At 42.2% G+C, this 23,586-nt stretch overlaps 1 protein-coding gene across 5 annotated transcripts in view; it reads left to right on the forward strand.

The window, feature by feature from the left end:
* Positions 1-9,316, forward strand: part of LOC106573033 (zinc finger protein 862) — a 35,192-nt gene extending 25,876 nt beyond the window's left edge. For 4 of the 5 annotated variants that reach the window (XM_014147649.2, XM_014147650.1, XM_014147651.2 and 1 more), the window contains exons 7-8: positions 5,556-6,119; positions 6,702-9,316. In XM_014147649.2, the coding sequence (XP_014003124.1) occupies positions 5,556-6,119; positions 6,702-8,863 (2,726 nt within the window). In that variant the 3' untranslated portion in view covers positions 8,864-9,316. The remainder of the gene's footprint in view (positions 1-5,555; positions 6,120-6,701) is intronic. The other variant, XM_014147654.2, reaches the window with a different exon arrangement.
* Positions 9,317-23,586: the final 14,270 nt, after the last annotated feature.

Here is a 23,586-nt window from a genome sequence, read left to right on the forward strand (position 1 = left end):
AGTGACCTTAGTCACGCCATGTTTGTCCGTTCGTAAAGTGATGGGTAAACACGGTCTCATTAATACAATCAGATAGCAATCAACTCTTTTACAACACAACTATGATGTGTCACATCTCTGTAGTCTTCACTAGAACTGAACACATAAGTCATCATGGTTATACATCACACCAAAACCAATGAAATACCGTATGCAAAAAGTTGTGGTCAGTCAGACAATCCAATCTGCACACAGATCTCCAGTGGTGAAAGACCACGAAGAAACAGCTGCGACCAACGTAGATCAGTAGTCTAACAATAAACACAGGTAGATCCAATACTGGTTGATCCTGCGACACGGCTACAGTGCACACTTTTTACTACAAACAAAACAAACAGGGTCTCAACGAGCTTCCAAGCTGAGGGTAGAACACTTCCTCTCTTGCCCCACTGTCACAACCCACTTTTGCGCAGCTGATGCTAGCTATTTAATTGGGAATTAAAGGGGAAGCGCCCTATTGGAAGGCACATCTTGGTCTGGGAAACTGAGAAAAGTCTCCTCATCACTTTCCTCTACAAAAATATTCAGGACTTTGCGGCGGTTACACTCCTCAGCTGAGGGGCAACAGGCCTTAAGGCGTGAGACTCCTGGGTTTGGGAATATCCAGGACCTTGCGGCACTCAATCTCCTCTAATTCCTCAGCTGAGGGGTAACAGGCCTTAAGGCATGAGACATGTACAACGCACATATCTTCACCTGTGTCCTCTTTCACTACTCTGTAGTTCAGAGGGCCCATCTGCTCCATAATCCTATATGGTCCTTGCCATTTAGGAGCGAGCTTGGCCGAGAAGAATTGTTCAGCTTTTGAGAATGGATGAGAGCGAAGCCACACCGGATCACTAACCCGGAACTGCATGTCTCGTCTCTTCTTATCATAATTTCTCTTCTGCTTGAGACGGGCCTTGATCATGTTCTTTGAGACAAGAGCTCTCAAGTTGTGGAGATGGACTACTTGGTCATAGCATGCATGTCTGGAGTAACCTGCTGGGGCTGTAGCACCATATTCAAGGGTCCTCGGAGGGGACAACACAGGTTTAGCTCTGCAGGGGTGACTCCAGTGGACTCTTGCACAGCAGAATTCAGGGCAAACCGAAACTCAAAGGTGCTTGCCTCAGTCTTTGTGCTGGGTCCCTAAATAGGAAGCAACCATTGTCTTCAAGGTTCGATTAATCCTCTCGTTGAGGTTGGTCTGTGGGTGACAGGCCATGGTCAACTTCTCTGGTTCCGTCTTTGGCAGGTCTCCTCAAGGAGATCAGAGACGAATTGGGAACCTCGGTCAGACAGGATGCAATCAGGCACTCCCCAGCGAGTCAGGATCTCTTTTGTGAGGATGTTAGAGACGGTCCTCACTGTGGCCAGACGAAGGGCAAAGAGCTCCACGCACTTGGAATAGTAATCAACAAAAACAAGCATGTACATATTCTGATTGGAGCTTCTCGGAAATGGACCCATCAAATCCACTCCTAACATTTCTAAAGGTTGGGTAACCACAGTTTGCTGCAACTTGCCAGCAGGCTTTCTGCCTTCTGGTTTGTACATTTGACAAACCTTACAGTTTCGGATGTGTGCCTTCACATCCATGCTCAGATGTGACCAGTAAAGTAACGCTTGCAACCGCTTGTAGGTTTTGAACCTGCCCAGATGACCAGCTAATAGGTCTTCATGAAAATGTTGCAGCAGTTGAAGGGGTAGAGGTTTAGGTATGTACATTTGGTAGAATGTTCTGTGAGGTAGCTGTACAACTCGGTAGACTTTGTCTTCAATGATGGTCAGCTTTGTGGTAGGACTGACCATCTTTTCTCCATCTTCCAGGATAGTCTGGTACAAAGCCTGTACTTCTGGATCATCCTGTTGGGCCTTCCATATGGCCTCATCAGAGACGGGAAAGCACATGTTAGATGAGGGCCACTGTTACCACCAGCAGGAGCTCTGGATAAGGCATCTGGAACAATGTTGTACTTTCCTTTCCTGTATTCTACTGCAAAGAAGAACTCTTGCAACCGTAGAGCCTATCTGATGAGTCTGGTGCTTGGTTTATTGGTCTTGAACACCCACACAAGGGAGGAATGGTCAGTGACTACAGTTAAGTATCTTCCTTCCAGGTAGTACCTCCACTTTTCCAAAGTCCAGACAACCGCAAGGCACTCTTGCTCGGTTGTGGAGTAGTTCCGTTCTGCTCCATTCAATGTCCGACTGGCGAACGCTAGCACTTCTTCAGTGCCAAGTCCAGTCGGTTGGACTAGGACAGCACCAAGTCCAACATCACTTGCATCAGTATAAACAACAAAATGGCAGTCAAAGTTGGGATGACCCAAAATGGGAGTTGTGACAAGGTGTTGTTTCAGGGTTTCAAAGGAGGTCTGGCACTCTGCCGTCCATCGGGATTTTGCTCCTTTTCGCTTCAATGCATTGTGGTTCTGCCTGGGAGAAGTTTGACACAAACCGATGGTGCCATCCCAAGGAACCATTGAAGGGCCTTGAGGGTGGTTGGCACAGGGAAGTCTTGTACAGCCTTGGTCTTTTCAGGATCCACATGGATGCCGTCAGAAGACATAATATGGCCAAGGAACTTCAGGGAGGTTTAGCAGAAGTTACTCTTCTTTATGCTTCTCTTAGCTTGTCCAACACTGCTTGAAGAGCTTGAAAGTGTTGTTCTCTGGACTGGGAGTAGATAATTATGTTGTCCAGTTAGACAAAATAGATCTTCCTTTTGAGTTCACCTAACGCAATCTCCATCAGTCTTTGGAAAGTGGCAGGCGCATTTTTTAATCCAAAAGGCATCACTTTAAAGGAAAAAACAGGCCCTCAGCACAGACAAAAGCCTGGTCCATCTCAACCTGCCAATTGCCACTATTGAGGTCAAGGGTTGTGAACACAACAGCGCCAGACAATGACTCGAGGATCTCTTGTATGGTGGGAAGAGGTTAGACATCAGTCTGGGAGACATTGTTGGTCTTCCTATAGTCCACACAAAATCTCAGACCACCAGTCTTTTTTGGGATGAGGACAACAGGAGCAGCCCAGGGAGAGGAGGAATGTTCAATTATATCTTGTGTCAACATATCATTAATGAGTCCCTTTGGATGATTAGCTTCGCTGGGGACAATCAATATGGCTTCTGCTTGATCTGCATTTCCTGTGTAAATGTTAGCTAGCTAACAAGCTTGTGTGTGCAAAACAGCACTAGAATTAAAAACACATCTTAACTTTTTGTAGTTAATCATTCCAATGTGAAACGTGATAACTATTGCATGCTTAACTAGCACTGAAAAATGTAATACATTTTTCTCCAATTAAACATCTCTCCCTAATTTCTGAACCACACTTGTAACGTTGTCAGTAGGCTTCAGTAACGTATGCTTCAGAGGGGAGGGGCAGATAGCCTACACGTGCACCCACTGGCAAAGATTTCCAGCTGGCAGGCAGACACTGGAATACGTTTCTGAGTGACAGTGAGGGCTTTGCATAGGCACTGTGTTGAGATTTTTGTGGGACTGGGGAAAAAATGCCCGGAACGTAAAATAACATTATTAACCGGTTCCCATGCTTTTAAAATGACAGTTCTCTCCCGGAACAGTATAGATCACTTTCGGTTCGGGTTCTGTTCCTTAAATAATTGTTATTTTCTGGTTTTCTGTTCAGTTAGGGAACCGGTTCCAACCTTTGCTTGTGAACGCCTAACACTGTAAGATCACATTTTATAACTTAGCTAATCATGTTGGCAATACAACAAGCATTCAAATGACAAGCTTTCAAACGCAACATGCAACAATTTCAAAGATTTTACTGAGTTACAGTTCATATATGGAATTAAATTCATTAGGGGCTAATCTACAGATTTCACATGACTGGGAATACAGACATGCAACTGTAGGTCACAGATACCTTGGGGAAAAAAGGTAGGGGTGTGGACCAGAAAACCAGTCAGTGTCTTGTGACCACCATTTGCCTCATGCAGCGCGACACATCTCCTTCACATAGAGTTGATCAGGCTGTTGTTTGTGGCCTGTGGAATGTTGTCCCACTCCACTTCAATGGCTGTGCGAAGTTTCTGGATATTGGTGGTAACTGGAACACGCTGTCGTACACGTCGATCCAGAGCATCCCAAACATGCTCAATGGGTGACATGTCTGGGGAGTATGCAAACAATGGAAGAAGTAGGTAATTTTCAGATTCCAGGAATATCATGCTAAAACTTGAGGTGATGGCGGTGGATGAATGGCAAGACAATGGGCCTCAGGATCTCATCACTCTATCTTTGTGCATTCAAATTGCCATCGATAAAATGCAATTGTGTTTGTTGTCCGTAGCTTATGCCTGCCCATAGCATATCCCCACCGCCACCATGGGGCACTCTGTTCACAACATTGACATCAGCAAACTGCTCACCCACACGACGCCATAGCAAGAGCACTGGTGGACATTTCTGCAGTCAGTATGCCAATTGCAAGCTCCCTCAACTTGAGACATCAGTGTCATTGTGTTGTATGACAAAACTACACATTTTAGAGTGGCCTTGTATTGTCCCCAGCACAAGGTGCACCTGTGTAATGATCATGCTGTTGAATCAGCTACCTGTCAATTGGATGTATTATCTTGGCAAAGGAGAAATGCTCACTAAAAGGGATGTAAACAAATTTGTGCAAACCTTTTTAGAGAAATAAGCTTGTTGTGCGTATAAAACATTTTTGGGATCTTTTATTTCAGCTCATGAAACATGGGAGCAACACTTTACATGTTGTGTTTATATTTTTGTTCAGTGTAGTTGAAGACTTATTTGAGTCATGAAAGTGCATTGAAATTACTTAGGAACTGTGCACACTTTAGAGAGGTGTGTGGCCACTTGGAGACACCAGTTAGTCCTCTCACTTAAACCCTTGTAATGGTTTTGTCTTATGTTGCACCTACCCCACATTTTCTTGAATATTCTTATCATGTTACTGAATGTATCCAGAATATTTTCAGATTTTGTTAAACAAATACAGCGAAAAGTACAGTAAATGTACAATGCACATAAAATCAACAGTGTAATATTTGGATTCAGTATTGTGTCAGGTGAACTGTTGTGTCCTCAACTTTGGTCTTATAATTTCCCCATAATCTCCAAGCTGTTCCCTTTCGATTGTTACCATGCTTATACATCTTCTGTAACAAACATTTCAATTTAGCCGTATCCATATAGACCAATTCTCACGAGTGTAAAAGGTTAATGACAGTGGTCAACACTTATGTTCAAATGAGTTAGGCGGTTTTTATTTATTTAACTTTTATTTAACTAGGCAAGTCAGTTAAGAACAACTTCTTATTTACAATGACGGCCTACACCGGCCAAACCAGGACGACGCTGGGCCAATTGTGCGCCGCCCTATGGGATTCCCAATCACGGCCAGTTGTGATACAACCTTTTGCTGTATGTTATATCACATCCATTGTCGTATTACTAGTATATAGCTTTACTTTACACAGGCGTACATTTACACTTCCACACAGCTAACTCTACACTGTTGTATTGCAGGCCTGTTTAAATCCAAGGCCCAGGAGGAGACCAAAGGACCCATGCTCAGGTCAGCTCTGCATGGGAGGCGGAGCTTCAGCAAGCACACTAGTGAGGAGGGGGACGGTCAACCACAAACCAAGAAAAAGAAGATCGACCTGATCTTCAAAGATGTCCTGGAAGCTTCTCTGGAGGCCTCCAAGAGCCAGGAAACTCCTCTGAATAGCACCTTCTCCCTGAGGCGGGCCAGAGCTCAGCATGTCAGCCACCACTACAGCCACCCCACACTCACCTCCCAGAGTGGGGAGTCTTATTTGGCCCAGGAGGAATGCAAAGTGCCAGGTCTGAGTCTCCACCCATCAGAGCACTTAGATGGGGGTTTTGATGTTCGTTGTCTGAAGATGGAGGATTCAGAAGACGACCCTGGTCAGACTCATGAGGGGCCTTCCACCTCGTTTTGCCCCAACTGTGTGAAGCTTAAGAGGAGGATTCGGGAGCTGGAGGCAGAGGTGTTTCGTCTGAGGGGAGGGGAGCAGGTGGAGGTACCCCTCCACCCTGAGCTCGCACCTATAGATGAGCTCCAAGGTAGGTCATCTAGAGAAACGGAGCATTGTGGCAAGGGTTATTCGGTGAGATTGTTCCTCTGCTTTGTTGCACATTTCAGATGTTACATTTTCTGTTCTTTCTATATTCACCTTCAATTAAAATGTGGATGCCCCATATCACAATCCACATCATTATCAGTAGAAAAGCATTTTTCATTATTTTGGTTAGGCTAACTGAAACAAGAAGTTGAGCTAAACACCGTTTGTGAGTTAACATTAAATTATGTGAAACAAACTGTGTGAAATAATTGTCACAGTGATTTCCTGCTTTAGATTTTGCATTAGTGAATTTTTGTGTGTGTGTGTGTATATTCTAGGGGATTCAAAATAGATACACATGCTTGCACATGTATTTTATAGATGTAAAACAAATTATTTAAATGATTTATTTCTGCCTGGATTTTGGAAATCTCCGATATTCTGTGGATTTGGTAGGATACTAGTCTGATCAAATTCCAGTAATAGGAAGAAAATCTTCAATTGTTTCTCAGGTGTTGCATACAGTATTGCATTGCTGAGGTTGTTTTTTTATTATATTTATGTTATATCCATTTATTTTCAGCAGTTGAGGCTATAACCCCTATTCCCGTGCTGCTGGATGAGGATGATCCGGATGTGGAGTCTGCAGATGAGTCCATCACTGCTGACCTCATGGTGGCTGCTGACGACTCCTCCAAGCTGTTTGCTGTAACTGGACGGCGCATACGCCGCTTCAAGCAGGAATGGCTCAAGAAGTTCTGGTTCCTACGCTACTCGCCAACGCTCAATGAGATGTGGTGTCATGTCTGTCGCCAGTACACCGTCCAGTCCTCACGCACCTCCGCCTTCATCATCGGCTCCAAGCAGTTCAAGATCCACACCATCAAGCTGCACAGCCAAAGCAACCTACATAAGAAGTGCCTTCAGCTATACAAGCTCCGCATGCACCCAGAGAAGACCGATGAGATGTGTCATAACATGCTGCTGCTGTTCAATGCTGCTTACCATCTGGCCCTGGAAGGCCGGCCCTTCTCAGACCTGCAAGCTCTGGCCGAGTTGCTTAAGAAATGCGAGCTCAAGGTAGTCGACCAGTATATGAACGAAAGCGATTGCCAGACGCTCATCCACCATATTGCCAGGGCACTTAAGGAAGACCTGGCAGAGAGGATACGCCTGTCACCCTTCCTCAGTGTCATCATGGACGGGCAGAGCGAAGGCTTGCTGTCAGACACCGTTGCCGTCTATGTGCAGTTCACCACCAGCGAGGGACCCCCTGCCACAGAGTTCCTCTCCCTGCAGAGGCTGAGCGTTGGCAGTGTGGATGGCTACCTCCAGGCCATTGATCGGGCCTTTGCTGTGCTTGGTCTGAGGCTTCAGGACATGCTGGTGGCTGGTCTGGGGGTCGATGGCTCCAACATCTCCTCCAGTTTGAGAGCAAATATGTACATTGATTTACGGAAGATGCTCCCCTGGATCCTCTGCTTGCCGGTCATGATCCATCGTCCTCACCTGGAGGTGCTGGATGCCATCAGTGGGAAGGAGCTGTCCTGTCTGGAGGACCTGGAGAACAACCTGAAGCAGCTGCTGAGCTTCTACCGGTACTCGCCTCACATGATGGCCGAGCTCAGGACTACCGCCCCCACACTGTCTGAGGAGACACAGTTCCTGGGAGACATACGAGCCGTCCGCTGGATTATAGGGGAGCCAAATGTCCTGAACGCCCTTCTCAAAGATTACCTGGAGGTGGTGGCGCACCTCAAGGATATTAGCAGCCAAACGCAGAGGGCAGATGCAGCAGCCATTGCCTTGACCCTACTTCAGTTCCTCATGGATTACCAGTCTGTCAAGCTAATATACTTTCTCTTGGATGTCATCGCTGTCCTTTCACGCCTTGCTTTCATCTTCCAGGGGGACTACCTGCTGGTATCTCAGGTAGATGCCAAGATCGAAGAGGCCATCCATGATATCGGTCAGCTGGTGGACTGCCCTGGGGAGTACCTGCAGGAGTTTGAGGATAATTTCCGCGAAAGTTTTAATGGCGTAGACCTGAAGAACTTACGGGTCGCAGAGTCCAAGTTCCAATCCATCCGCGAAAAGATCTGCCAGAAGAGCCAGGGCATCTTGTCCCAGCGACTCGACATGCACAGCCGCACAGTGGTCAAGGCGTGCCGGGTGCTTGACCTCACCACCTGGCCACGCAACAGGGATGACCTGCAAGCCTTTGGGGAGGAAGAGATCCTGCTTATCTTTGACCACCTTGAAGCGATTCCCTCTGCTGTCCGGGAGGCATTGCAGGACAGAATTGACGCTCGGGGCAGCCTGCTGGTGGAGTGGAGGGACCTCAAAGCTGACTATTGCGGCATGAACGGCTTCAAGGAGGTGGTCAGTCAAATCTCTAGGTACAAGCAGCGCTTCCCTCTGCTTAACCGCATCCTCCAAGTCGTCAGGGTCCTGCCCACTTCCACCGTCTGCTGTGACAAGGGCCGGGGGTCCCTGCAGAAAGTGCGTAAGAACAACTGCTCAAGGCTGACGCTGGACCAGATGAATGACCTACTGACCCTTGCGGTTAATGGGCCACCCATGGCCAACTTCGATGGCAAGCGACCATTGGACAGCTGGTTTGAGGAGAAGTCTGGAAACAGTTATTCACTCTCAGCTGAAATGCTGAGTAGAATGTTGGCTAATGAACAAAAGTCTGTTTTGCACAGCATGGATGTGAACACAGAGTTCTACCCTGATATTTGACTGATAAGGGCCAGGGCTTTACTCCACTTTATTCCAAAAGCTAGGGATGTAACGATTCACCGATATGCATTGGTCCCCGATTTAAATGTTTAAGATACAATGGCATCGGTTTTCGGACCCCAAACCGATCCAAATGTAGGTCAGAAAATCGATTCATAGGTTACGAATTGCCAAGTTCACATTTTGTTTTGCACATATTCTTTCTACCTAATCTTTTGTCACAACTGATGCGTCCTCTCCTTCAGGGTCGAACAGCATGTAACTGTTGACAGTCATTGATCTACAAGTGATTTTGCATGCTGAAACAACCCAAGGCAATATCAGTAGCCTAGTCAAACTGTGCACTGTGCCGAGTGACAACCTATGTAATTTGCTAGGTTATTGTTATCTATGCGCTTTTGAAAATGTTGTTTTCCCCGAAATAAAAGTAAGCTACTGGAGACACAACTCTCATCTGGCTATAGGCTACCTGTTGAATGGAGATTACAATAAATGTTATTTTGTTTGGTCGGGTTAACCCTCAGCAATCATTTTGGTAGTTTGGCTTTAAACTATCAGTGTATATGGTCATTTTTAGATATACAAGGTCAAGATTAAAATGTCATAACTAGGACAGCAATCACTTTTGCGAGGCGCACTGCATGGCCGAAACGAGAGGACAAAAGATTACTTCTTAACTTCCAAACGTTCAATTTTGAGATGGGGGGGGGGGGTTGAAATCCAAAGTTGTGCTATTTATTCATTAATCTGCTAAAATTACACGTTAATTAGTGGGTGATGGTTATTTCAGAACCAAAGTGGGGGGACAAAAAACATAGGCTTCATTGCCCCCTCACTCCAATCTATAGTGGTAGTGGGGAGGTAGATGCCTAGTCTCCCTTATGGCTCAGCTCAAGTGCCTACATAGTGCATACACCGTAGACATACAGTACCAGTCAAAGGTTTGGACACGCCTACTCATTCAAGAGTTTTTTCTTTATTTTTACTATTTTCTACATTGTCGAATAATAGTGTAAGACATCAAAACTATGAAATTACACCTATGGATTCGAGTAGTAACCAAAAAAGTGTTAAACAAATCAAAATATATTTTAGATTCTTCAAAGTAGCCACCCTTTGCCTTGATGACAGATTTGCACACTCTTGGCATTCTCTCAACCAGCTTCACCTGGAATGGTTTTCCAAAAGTCTTTAATCTCTCTGGGCTACGTGGGACGCTTGTCAGTGAAATATCAGGGTGGCAAATTCAAAAACAACAAAATGTCATAATTCAACTTTCTCAAACATACAACTATTTTACACCATTTTAAAGATACACTTCTCCTTGATGTAACCACATTGTCCGATTTTAAAAAGGCTTTACAGCGAAAGCAAAACATTCGATTATGTTAGGAGAGTACATAGACAAAAATAATCACACAGCCATTTTCCAAGCAAGGACATGTGTCAATAAAACCCAAAACACAGCTAAATGAAGCACTAACCTTTGACGATATTCATCAGATAACACTCCTAGGACATTATGTTACACAATACATGTATGTTTTGTTCGATAAAGTTCATATTTATATCCAGAAACAGCATTTTACATTGGCGCATGATGTTCAGAAAATGTATTCCCACCAAAACGTCCAGTGAATTTGCACATCAATTTACAAAAATACTCATCATAAACATTGACAAAATATATAACAATTATTTAAAGAATTTTAGATTGACTACCCCTGGATGCAACCGCTGTGTCAGATTTTAAAATTGCTTTACGGAGAAAGCACATTTTTCAATATTCTGAGTACATAGCTCAGCCATCATGGTGAGCTATACAGACACCCGCCAAGTTCGGGGCAACCTAAACTCAGAATTAGTATTAGAAATATTCTCTTACCTTTGCTGATCTTTGTCAGAATGCACTCCCAGGACTGCTACTTCCACATGAAATGTTTTTGTTCCAAATAATCCATATTTATGTCCAAATACCTCCGTTTTGTTCGTGCATACAGATCACTTATCCAAAGGCATAACGCGCGAGCGTGGAACCAGAGACGAAAAGTCAAAATGTTCCATTACCGTACTTAGAAACATGTCAAACGCTGTTTAAAATCAATCTTTATGGTATTTTTAACGTAAAAATGCAGATAATATTCCAACCGGACAATAGCGTATTCATTGAAGGAGAAAAAGAAGGAACAGCGTGCTCGTGTGACCGCGCATATCCAATCCCTTTGTTGCCAGGCAGACCACTCAGTAACTGAGCTCCTATACTCTGCCCAGTGACAGGAGAATGATCAAACCACTTTCTGAAGGCTTTAGACAGCCAATGGAAGCCTTAGGAAGTGCAACGTAACCCCACGGATACTGTAGTTTCGAAAGGGACTAGAAAGAAGAGCTACAATTTTCAGATCCTCCACTTCCGGGTTGACTTTTTCTCTGGTTTTAGCCTGCCATATGGGTTCTGTTATACTCACAGACACCATTCAAACCATTTTAGAAACTTCAGAGTGGTTTCTATCCAAATCTACTAATAATATGCATATTCTAGTTTCTGGGCCAGAGTAGTAACCTGTTTAAATTGGGTACGTTTCTCATCCGGCCGTGAAAATACTGCCCCCTAGCCCAGACAGGTTAAGGAGTTCCCACATATGCTGAGCGCTGTTGGCTGCTTTTCCTTCGTTCTGCGGTCCAACTCATCCCAAACCCTCTCAATTGGGTTGAGGTCGGGTGATTGTGGAGGCCAGGTTATCTGATTCAGCACTCCATCACTATCCTTCTTGGTCAAATAGCCCTTATACAGCCTGGATGTGTGTTGGGTCATTGTCCTGTTGAAAAACAAATGTTTGTCCCACTAAGTGCAAACCAGATGGGATGGCGTATCGCTGCAGAATGCTGTGGTAGCCATGCTGGTTAACCTCTATGGGCTAGGTGGGACGCTTGCGTCCCACCTACTCAACAGCCAGTGTAATCCCGTGGCGCGATATTCAAATACCTCAAAAATGCAAAAACTTCAATTTTTCAAACATATGACTATTTTACACCATTTTAAAGACAAGTCTCTCGTTAATCTAACCACACTGTCCGATTTCAAAAAGGCTTTACAACGAAAGCAAAACATTAGATTATGTCAGCAGAGTACCCAGCCAGAAATAATCAGACACCCATTTTTCAAGCTAGCATATAATGTCACATAAACCCAAACCACAGCTAAATGCAGCACTAACCTTTGATGATCTTCATCAGATGACAACCCTAGGACATTCTGTTATACAATACATGCATGTTTTGTTCAATCAAGTTCATATTTATATCAAACCAGCTTTTTACATTAGCATGTGACTAGCATGTGACTAGCATTCCCACCGAACACTGCCGGTGAATTTACTAAATTACTCACGATAAACGTTCACAAAAAACATAACAATTATTTAAAGAAATGTAAAGAATTATAGATACAGAACTCCTCTATGCACTTGATATGTCCGATTTTAAAATAGCTTTTCGGTGAAAGCACATTTTGCAATATTCTCAGTAGATAGCCCGGCATCACAGGGCTAGCTATTTAGACACCCAGCAAGTTTAGCACTCACCAAAGTCAGATTTACTATAAGAAAAATGTTATTACCTTTGCTGTTCTTCATCAGAATGCACTCCCAGGACTTCTACTTCAATAACAAATGTTGGTTTCGTCCCAAATAATCCATTGTTATATCCAAATAGCGGCGTTTTGTTCGTGCGTTCAAGACACTATCCGAAAGGGTAAATAAGGGTGACGAGCATGGCGTGACAAAAAAATTCTAAATATTCCATTACCGTACTTCGAAGCATGTCAACCGCTGTTTAAAATCAATTTTTATGCCATTTTTCTCGTAAAAAAGCGATAATATTCCGAAATCTGGAATCTGCGTTTAGGTAAAAAGAGGAAAGAAAATAAAGCACGGGGTCGACTTCGTGCACGCGCCTAAGCCCATTGTCCTCTGATCGGCCACTTGCCAAACGCGATAATGTGTTTCAGCCAGAGGCTGCCTCGATATCATTCAGCTTTTTCCCGGGCTCTGAGAGCCTATGGGAGCCGTAGGAAGTGTCACGTTACAGCAAAGATCCTCAGTCTTCAATAAAAAGAGCCAAGATGAACAACAACTTGTCAGACAGGCCACTTCCTGTACAGAATCTTCTCAGGTTTTTGCCTGCCATATGAGTTCTGTTATACTCACAGACACCATTCAAACAGTTTTAGAAACTTTAGGGTGTTTTCTATCCAAAGCCAATAATTATATGCATATTCTAGTTACTGGGCAGGAGTAGTAACCAGATTAAATCGGGTACGTTTTTTATCCGGCCGTGTCAATACTGCCCCCTAGCCCTAACAGGTTAAGTGTACCTTGAATTCTAAATAAATCACCGACAGTGTCACCAGCAAAGCACCATCACACCACCTCCTCCATGCTTCACAGTGGGAACAACACATGCGGAGATCATCAGTTCACCTACTCTGCGTCTCACAAAGACATGGCGGTTGGAACCAAAAATCTCAAATTTGGACTCATTAGACTGTAAGAATATTTTGAAAATAAATACACAACGCATAGTTTGAGAGTATGAGAGGACTAAAAACTAGAGTACTAATGGTCAATAGTGAATTATAAATAGGAGTTGGGTTTCAGTTCAACATCTGTTCAGAATCTGTGGAATGTCACTCCTGAACTCAGAGCGAAGTGTGCTATGTGGGCCACGTTTTCATTGGTCTGTACAATGAGTCTGGAGTGGGATGATTGGTCAACCCCAGGCTAGGGTGGGGGGTTATTAGTGGCATCCTGTTCGTTGTTCTGGGGGGGAAAGCTGAGGACAGTGGGAGACTGAACATTTGCGTCCCAGCATAAAATCTTGATTTGTCCTCTGAATAAACCTATTTTTCTCCCCTGATTTGCTTTGGAGTTTGTGTTACTGAAGAATAACATAAATTGCTAACAAGACCGAAGGACAGATTCCCACCGGTCTAATGTCCATTGCTCGTGTTTTTTGGCCCAAGCAAGTCTCTTCTTATTGGTGTCCTTTAGTAGTGGTTTCTTTGCAGCAATTTGACTATGAAGGCCTGATTCAAGCAGTCTCCTCTGAACAGTTGATGTTGAGATGTGTCTGTTACTTAAACTCTGTGAAACATTTGGGCTGCAATCTGAGGTGCAGTTAACTCTAATGAATTTATCCTTTGCAGCAGAGGTAACTCTGGGTCTTCCTTTCCTGGGATGGTCCTCAAGAGAGCCAGTTTCATCATAAAGTCGGCTGTTCCGGAATGACTGACCTTCATGTCTTAAAGTAATGATGGACTGTAGTTTCTCTTTGCTTATTTGAGCTGTTCTTGCCATAATGTGGACTTGGTATTTTACCAAATAGGGCTATCTTCTGTATACCACCCCTACCTTGTCACAACACAACTGATTGGCTAAAACGCATTAAGGAAAGAAATTCCACAAATGAACTTTTAACAAGGTACACCTGTTAATTTAAATGCATTCCAGGTGACTATCTCATGAAGCTGGTTGAGAGAATGCCAAGAGTGCATAGCTGTCATCAAGGCAAAGGGTGGCTACTTTGAAGAATCTGACATAAAACACTTTATTGGTTACAACAGTTGAAGTCGGAAGTTTACATACACTTAGGTTGGAGTCATTAAAACTCGTTTTTCAACCACTCCACACATTTCTTGTTAACCAACTATAGTTTTGGCAAGTCGGTTAGCACATCTACTTTGTGCATGACACAAGTAATCTTTCCAACAATTGTTTACAGACAGATTATTTCACTTATAATTCACTGTATCACAATTCCAGTGGGTCAGAAGTTTACATACACTAAGTTGACTGCCTTTAAACAGCTTGGAAAATTCCAGAAAATGTCATGGCTTTAGAAGCTTCTGATAGGTTAATTGACATCATTTGAGTCAATTGGAGGTGTACCTGTGGATGTATTTCAAGGCCTACCTTCAAACTCAGTGCCTCTTTACTTGACATCATGGGAAAATCAAAAGAAATCAGCCAAGACCTCAGAAAACAAATTGTAGACCTCCACAAGTCTGCTTCATCCTTGGGAGCAATTTCCAAACGCCTGAAGGTACTACGTTCATCTGTACAAACAATAGCACACAAGTATAAACATCAACGGACAACACAGCCGTCATATCGCTCAGGGAGGAGACGCATTCTGTCTCCTAGAGATTAATGTACTTTGGAGCAAAAAGTGCAAATCAATCCCAGAACAACAGCAAAGGACCTTGTGAAGATGCTGGAGGAAACAGGTACAAAAGTATATCTACAGTAAAACGAGTCCTATATCGACATAACCTGAAAGGCCGCTCAGCAATGAAGAAGCCACTGCTCCAAAACCACTATGAAAAAGCCAGACTACGGTTTGCAACTGCACATGGGGACAAAGATTGTACTTTTTGGAGAAATGTCCTCTGGTCTGATGAAACAAAAATATAACTTTTTGGCCATAATGACCATAGTTATGTTTGGAGGAAAAAGGGGGAGGCTTGCAAGTCGAGGAACACAATCCCAACCGTGAAGCACAGGGGTGGCAGCATCATATTGTGGGGGTGCTTTGCTGCAGGAGGGACTTGTGCACTTCACAAAATAGATGGCATGATGAGAAAGGAAAATGATGTGGATATATTGAAGCAACATCTCAACACATCAGTCAGGAAGTTGAAGCTTGGTCGCAAATTAGTCTTCCAAATGGACAATGACCCCAAGCATACTTCCAAAGTTGTGGCAAAATGGCTTAAGGACAACAAAGTCAAGGTATTGGAGTGGCCATCACAAAGCCCTGACCTCAATCCTATAGAAAATGTGTGGGCAGAACTGAAAAAGCGTGTGCGAGCGAGGAGGCCTACATTGCTGACTCAGTTACACCAGCTCTGTCAGGAGAAATGGGCCAAAATTCACCCGACTTATTGTGGAAATCTTGTGGAAGGCTACCTGAAACCTTTAACCCAATTTAATCAATTTAAAGGCAATGCTACTAAATACTAATTGAGTGTATGTAAACTTCTGACCCACTGGGAATGTGATGAAAGGAATAAAAGCTGAAATAAATCATTTTCTCAACTATTATTCTGACATTTCACATTCTTAAAATAAACTGGTGATCCTAACTGAACTAAGACAGGGAATTTTTACTAGGATTAAATGTCAGGAATTGTGAAAACTGAGTTTAAATGTATTTGCTAAGGTGTATGTAAACTTCCGACTTCAACTGTACATGATTCCATATGTGTTAATTCATAGTTTTGATGTCTTAACTACTTGACTTTTGACTGTTACTGTATATCCTGTTTTGGTGATTGATGTTTTTATTGTGGCTTTGATGGTATTAAAATATTCCATCAGGAGGAATATATTATTTTAGTTATATTGCCTTAACAAATGTAGGCCTATATTATTTTGTATAATATTAGTTTTGCAAGGTGAATGAACATGATTAAAGTTAGCTTATATAGCCATAAATTCGCCAACATTCGTTATTCAAAATATTGTTACTTTGCAGATATTTCTTGCATTTATTATTGTATTTCTCATTGCTTCCCATTACCGTCGGCTGTCGGTTAACCAGCCGGTTACAGACTCATTTTCAGCCGGCACATTTTTCCACTTCATATCAAACTAGGCATACTTTTCATTTAAAAGTTTTAGTTCACTAGTCCATCGTGCCCTCTCCTGCCGGAATGAACAATTTGCATGTTCTAGCGATCTATTGATAGGATAGGCGCCTATCAGAGACAAAGCGAGCGATGACAGGAAAAACGCAGTCTGCTGTCTGTCCCGCCTCCCGGTATTTTATTTTCTGTGTTTCACAAAGCCAGCTACGCGCAATCGTGGCGCACAGTAGGCTATTTACTGTGCAGTGATTATCAACTGAACAGCAAGTGGTGACGAGTTTATGCAAGGTGTCAAACTGACGGAATAAATTCAATCTTCTATATCCATTTGGCATTCATAAATCATTCAACGTGGTTATATGTCCAAGGTATGGCATCGAGACAAGTAAACCGAAAGATTTCTTAGGATGTCGGTGCTTGCCAGACAATGACGCTTAAATGGGAGGAACGTCTTGGCGATTATCAGCAGATAAATTATGAAAACATTAGATTAAGATCGTGAATCATCACTGCAGGAACATTAGCTAGTGGAGAGCATTCTGGTCCAAATACAACCATATACATTTTGTTATTGACCTTTAGTAGGGCATCAACTAAATATTGAAAATGTATATATTTTCCCAAGTTTATCATAAGACATGAACAGAAAGCATCAGTGATTCCTGTTTCCTGCAACTTTCTGGAGGCAATGAGAATGCCTGTGTTTGTGTGCGAGCTGCAAGTGTCTACCACTTTGTGTAGCAGTTAGTGATGATGTTAATGAAAACAGTCTTCTGGTAGATGGAAAGGCTTTCCCAAAAACTGCAAAGTAGCCTATGCTTACCTGCCAGAATGATCTGATTATTTTCATCTATCCTATAGGTATTTGTTTCGCAAACTCTACCATCACAGGTGCGCTACAACACACCGCTAAAACACAGCCTCTTGCAAGGTGCTCACTTGAATAAAGGGTAACTACACTCGAAAATCTAAATTTCTCAGATTTTTCACATACCTCAAAAGTGGACTTCTGATGTGGTTTGAAGCATTTTTGTACATTTAGAACATCTATGTTGTTTTTCTATGAAAAGGGTGATATTGAGCGCAACAACCTGAAAACACTGGGAAGAAGAGAAACCTGGGAGAAAAAGAAACGTTTTTTTCAAGATGTTACATAATTTGAAGAAAACATAATTATGGCAAGTCATATCTTGCAGAAAAACTAAAGACTTTAATCTCAATAGAAGACAGGTTAAATATTTAAAAAGGTTTAATGTTCTCTTACGTAGAAAATACTCCTGATTGTATAGGACTAGACTATATCCAAAGCAACTAATAACACACCGAATTCATACATTTTCAGTCATTTAAATTGTAAATTCATGTCTTTCTACACAATAACACAATATATTTTTCCAATCTGGGAAGTAAACATGATAAAGTATTCAATAATTTTGCTGTGTATTTCGGCTATACTCTGTACTTGTGGAAAACATTGCATTTCTCTTTGCATTTACTTCTCTTGACAAATCTTATGTAGGACAGCTTTGAGAGACATATATTACTGCAATGTAGTCACAATGTGTGCATTATGTATAAGTATATGATTTATGGCCACATTCAACACAATTTAGAGGTAAACATTATTTTGCCCATTTTATTATATAATTTACTAAATGACAATACCTAATTAAGTAGTGGAAAGAAAGTTTCCCTGAAATGCATTTTGCATAATATTTGTGGCTGCTACAGTTGTTGTCGTACATGCCATAATTTCGATTTCAGAAGGGTCTGGGTAACTGGAATGTGTTGAGATAATATATTGACATCTTTCCTTGCTTTGCTTTTTTTAAAGAATTTGAGATAATATCTTTAATCAGTTATACAAAACACAGATCATTTCAGATGGAGTGAATATGCATTGAAAATCCCACAAACCACTAACTTTGCACCCGTGTTGTATGACCTGAACTGTAAGTAACTGTTAACTAAGGTTGATGGGATCCATTCTCTCATGTTGTTTAATGACTAAGACCTTTTCACTTTCTTGTTGGAAATGTACTGTGTATTGTAAATGTATTATACTTTATATTGATTATTTAAAGTTAAGTGGCCATGCATTAATATGTAACATATATTTTTTCTTGTATATTGAAAGTGAATTATTGGGACTTAATTTTTGTTGTTATATTGAGCATTTTGGTTTCAACATGATTTGTTTAAATTGTTAACAATTGAATTAAAGGCATACCACTTTATGGTGACTGTCTGAGACAGACAGTTTGAAGCCTCTGATTTCACTTTTAAATGAATGAATGTCATTTGTTTGCATGTTTGGTGTACAGTACCAGTCAAAAGTTTGGACACACCTACTCATTCCAGGGTTTTTCTTTATTTTTACTATTTTCTACATTGTAGAATAATAGCGAAGACATCAAAACTAGGAAATAAGACATAGGGAATCGTAGTAACCAAAAAAGTGTTATATAAATATATTTGAGATTCTTCAAAGTAGCCATCATTTGCCTTGATGACAGCTTTGCACACTCTTGGCATTCTCTCAACCAGGTGTGCCTTGTTAAAAGTTCATTTGTGGAATATCAAATCAAATTTATTTATAAAGCCCTTCTTACATCAGCTGATATCTCAAAGTGCTGTACAGAAACCCAGCCTAAAACCCCAAACAGCAAGCAATGCAGGTGTATAAGCACAGTGGCTATGAAAAACTCCCTAGAAAGGCCAGAACCTAGGAAGAAACCTAGAGAGGAACCAGGCTATGAGGTGTGGTCAGTCCTCTTCTGGCTGTGCCGGGTGGAGATTTTAACAGAACATGGCCAAGATGTTCAAATGTTCATAGATGACCAGCAGGGCCAAATAATAATAATCACAGTGGTTGTCGAGGGTGCAACAGGTCAACACCTCAGGAGTAAATGTCAGTTGGCTTTTCATAGCCGGTCATTCAGAGTATCTCTACCGCTCCAGCTGTCTCTAGAGAGTTGAAAACAGTAGGTCTGGGACAGGTAGCACATCCGGTGAACAGGTCAGGGTTCCATAGCCGCAGGCAGAACAGTTGAAACTGGAGCAGCAGCACGGCCAGGTGGACTGCGGACAGCAAGGAGTCATCAGGCCAGGTAGTTCTGAGGCATGGTTCTAGGGCTCAGATCCTCCGACACATAAACTACTGCAGCATAAATACTGGAGGCTGAGACAGGAGAGGTCAGGAGACACTGTGGCCCCGTCCGACGATACCACCAGACGGCCAAACAAGGAGGATTTAACCCCACCCACTTTGCCAAAGCACAGCCCCCACACCACTAGAGGGATATCTTCAACCACCAACTTACCATCCTGAGACAAGGCCGAGTATAGCCCACAAAGATCTCCGCCACGGCACAACCCAAGGGGTGGTGCCAACCCAGACAGGAAGACCACATCAGTGACTCAATCCACTCAAGTGACGCACCCCTCCTAGGGGCGACATGGAAGAGCACCAGTAAGCCAGTGACTCAGCCCCTATAATAGGGTTAGAGGCAGAGAATCCCAGTGGAGAGAGGGGAACCGGCCAGGCAGAGACAGCAAGGGCAGGTCGTTGCTCCAGTGCCTTTCCGTTCACCATCACACTCCTGGGCCTGACTACACTCAATCATAGGACCTACTGAAGAGATGAGTCTTCAATAAAGACTTAAAAGTTGAGACCAAGTCTGCGTCTCACATAGGTAGGCAGACCATTCCATAAAAATGGAGCTCTATAGGAGAAAGCCCTGCCACTAGCTGTTTGCTTAGAAATTCTAGGGACAGTTAGGAGGCCTGCGTCTTGTGACCGTAGCGTACGTGTAGGTATGTATGGCAGGACCAAATCGGAAAGATAGGTAGGAGCAAGCCCATGTAATGCTTTGTAGGTTAGCAGTAAAACCTTGAAATCAACCTTTGCCTTAACAGGAAGCCAGTATAGAGAGGCTAGCACTGGAGTAATATGATCAAATTTCTTTGGGTTCTAGTCAAGATTCTAGCAGCCGTGTTTAGCACTAACTGAAGTTTATTTAGTGCTTTATCCGGGTAGCCGGAAAGTAGAGTATTGCAGTAGTCTAACCTAGAAGTGACAAAAGAATGGATACATTTTTCTGCATATTTTTTGGACATGCCAAGTTCTGGAGTCAACTAAACTCAGAATTAGTATTATAAATCTTCCCTTACCTTTGCTGATCTTCGTCGGAATGCACTCCCAGGACTCCCACAAGAAATGTTCTTTTTGTTCGAAATACTCCATATTTATGTCCAAATAGCTCCGTTTTGTTTGCACGTTCAGATCACTAATCCAAAGGCATAACGCGAGAGCGCAAAACCAGAGACAAAAAGTCAAATAGTTCCATTACCATTCGTAGAAACATGTCAAACGATGTTTACAATCAATCCTTAGGGTCTTTTTAACATAAAACTTCGATAATATTCCAACCGGACAATAGCGTATTCATTACAGAGGAAAAAGAGGGAGCAGCGCGCCAGTGTGCCCGCGCAGTAAACAACTCACTGGTCCCAGGCAGTCCACTTATTGACTGAGCTCCTATTCTCTGCCCAGTAACAGTAGACGCTTGAAACAAGTTTCTAAAGGCTGTTGACAGCCAATGGAAGCCTTAGGAAGTGCAAAATGACCCCACAGACACTGTAGTTTGAATAGGGATTAGATAGAAAAACTACAAGTCTCTTCCTGGTTGGATTTTTTCTCAGATTTTTGCCTGCCATATGAGTTCTGTTATACTCACAGACATCATTCAAACAGTTTTAGAAACTTCAGAGTGTTTTCTATTCAAATCTACTAATAATATGCATATCCTACCTTCTGGACCCGAGAAGCAGGCAGTTTAATTTGGGCACGCCTTTCATCCGGACGTCAAAATACTGCCCCCTATCCTAGAGAAGTTAAGACATGAAGGTCAGTTTCAAGAACTTGGAAAGTTTCTTCAAGTGCAGTCTCAAATACCATCAAGTGCTATGATGAAACTGGCTCTCATGAGGGCCGCCACAGGAAAGAAAGACCCAGAGTTACCTCTGCGGCAGAGGATAAGTTCATTGGAGTTACCAACCTGTCACGTCCTGACCAGTGAAAAGGGTCATTTGCCATAGTAGAATGGTCAGGGCGTGGCGGGGGGTTGTTTTGTGTGTTTTGGGGTTATGTGTTTCTAGGGGAATTTGTTCTAGTTTTCTATTTCTATGTTTCGTTTTCCATGTTTGGCCGAGTATGGTTGCCAATCAGAGGCAGGTGTCTTTCATTGTCTCTGATTGGAAGCCATACTTAGGCAGCCTGTTTTCCTTTGGGTTTTGTGGGTGGTTATTTTCCGTTTAGTTATTGTACCTGACGGAACTGTTGGTCGTTTGTTATTTTGTAAAGTGTTTCTCATTAAAGTATCAAGAATGAGCACTATTCACGCTGTGCCTTGGTCTGTTCAATATGGCGCCTGTGACACAGCCTCAGAAATTGCAGCCCAAATTAATGTTTCACAGAGTTCAATTAACAGACATTTCAACATCAACTGTTCAGAGGAGACTGCGTGAATCAGGCCTTCATGGTTGAATTGCTGCAAAGAAACCACTACTAAAGGACACCAATAAGAATAAACTTGCTTGGGCCAAGAAACACGAGCAATGGACATTAGACTGGTGGAAATCTGGTGTGGAAGTGTTTTGCTGGTGACACTGTCTGTGATTTATTTAGAATTCAAGGCACACTTAACCAGCATGACTACCACAGCATTCTGCAGCAATACACCATCTCTGCAAAAGCAGTGCTCAGCACTTGAACTCCTTCAAGACTGTTGGAAAAAAATTCCAGGTGAAGCTGGCTGAGAGAATGCCAAGCGTGTGCAAAGCTGTCATCAAGTTAAAGGGTGGCTACTTTGAAGAATCTAAAATATATTTTGATTTGTATAACACTTTTTTGCTTACTACATGATTACATATGTGTTATTTCATAGTTTTGATGTCTTCATTATTATTCTACAATGTAGAAAATATAAAAATAAAGAAAAATCCTTTAATGAGTAGGTGTGTCCAAACTTTTGACTGGTACTGTATATGCATGAGATTGTAATCTTCAAATTACAACATACCAATTTAAATTACAACATGCATTCTTCACCATATGTGGTATGTGTTTTGGGTGGATATATACTTTTGACTACTACCTTCATGAGGTATGTTATGAAATGAAAATGTTTGTCAAAAAAACAAAAATAATAGCAATCACACATCACACCGACTCTTAACGATAGGCATCTGAGTAATTCATAGGGTAGGGGGTTGAGAGAGCGAGAGAAAGAACACTTTCAAACAATCACTTCAGAACTGCAATCACAATACCAAAAATGTATTTTGTGTGTTACATTGGCAGATCATCTTTTAACCTTTGAATATGAATTATAAACTAAGCTTAAGTCTGGGTATGTAGAGTTTTGATTATTCTGCAAGTGATTGTTGTATTTTTCACCTTATATGTTTCTATTTCCATGTATTTTATGTTAATGGTTGTGAGTAGACCACAGCAAATGTATATGTTAATTCATGAGTGAAAATCAAGAAAAATAAGGAGTGATCCTATTGCATCTAGATTCAAACCATCATCTATTTCTGTGATTATCCAAACTGAGCTTGTTGTACCAATATTGAAATTACAAATCAACATTTACCCTACCATTTGATATCGTAATATACACAATGTAGTTCTTTATTCTTTTTTGTTGTTGATGCATTTAACACTGGAAACATATAAACCTGTATGTGAAAATTAGTATAAAATGTCTACATATCCATCCATATACAGTATATTCAAATAAGATGTATACATGAAATCATGTAGTAACCGAAAAAAGTGTTAAATCAAATTATATTTTATATTTTATATTCTTCAAAGTACCCACCCTTTTCCTTGATGACAGCTTTGCACACTCTTGGCACACTCTTGGCACACTCTTGGCACACTCTTTGCACACTATTTGCACACTCTCGTGCTTCTACACCTGCATTGCTTGCTGTTTGGGGTTTTAGGCTGGGTTTCTGTACACTTTGAGATATCTGCAGATGTAAGAAGGGCTATATAAATACATTT

Source organism: Salmo salar, chromosome ssa16 (assembly GCF_905237065.1).
Source record: "Salmo salar chromosome ssa16, Ssal_v3.1, whole genome shotgun sequence".
Taxonomy (NCBI): Eukaryota; Metazoa; Chordata; class Actinopteri; order Salmoniformes; family Salmonidae; genus Salmo; species Salmo salar.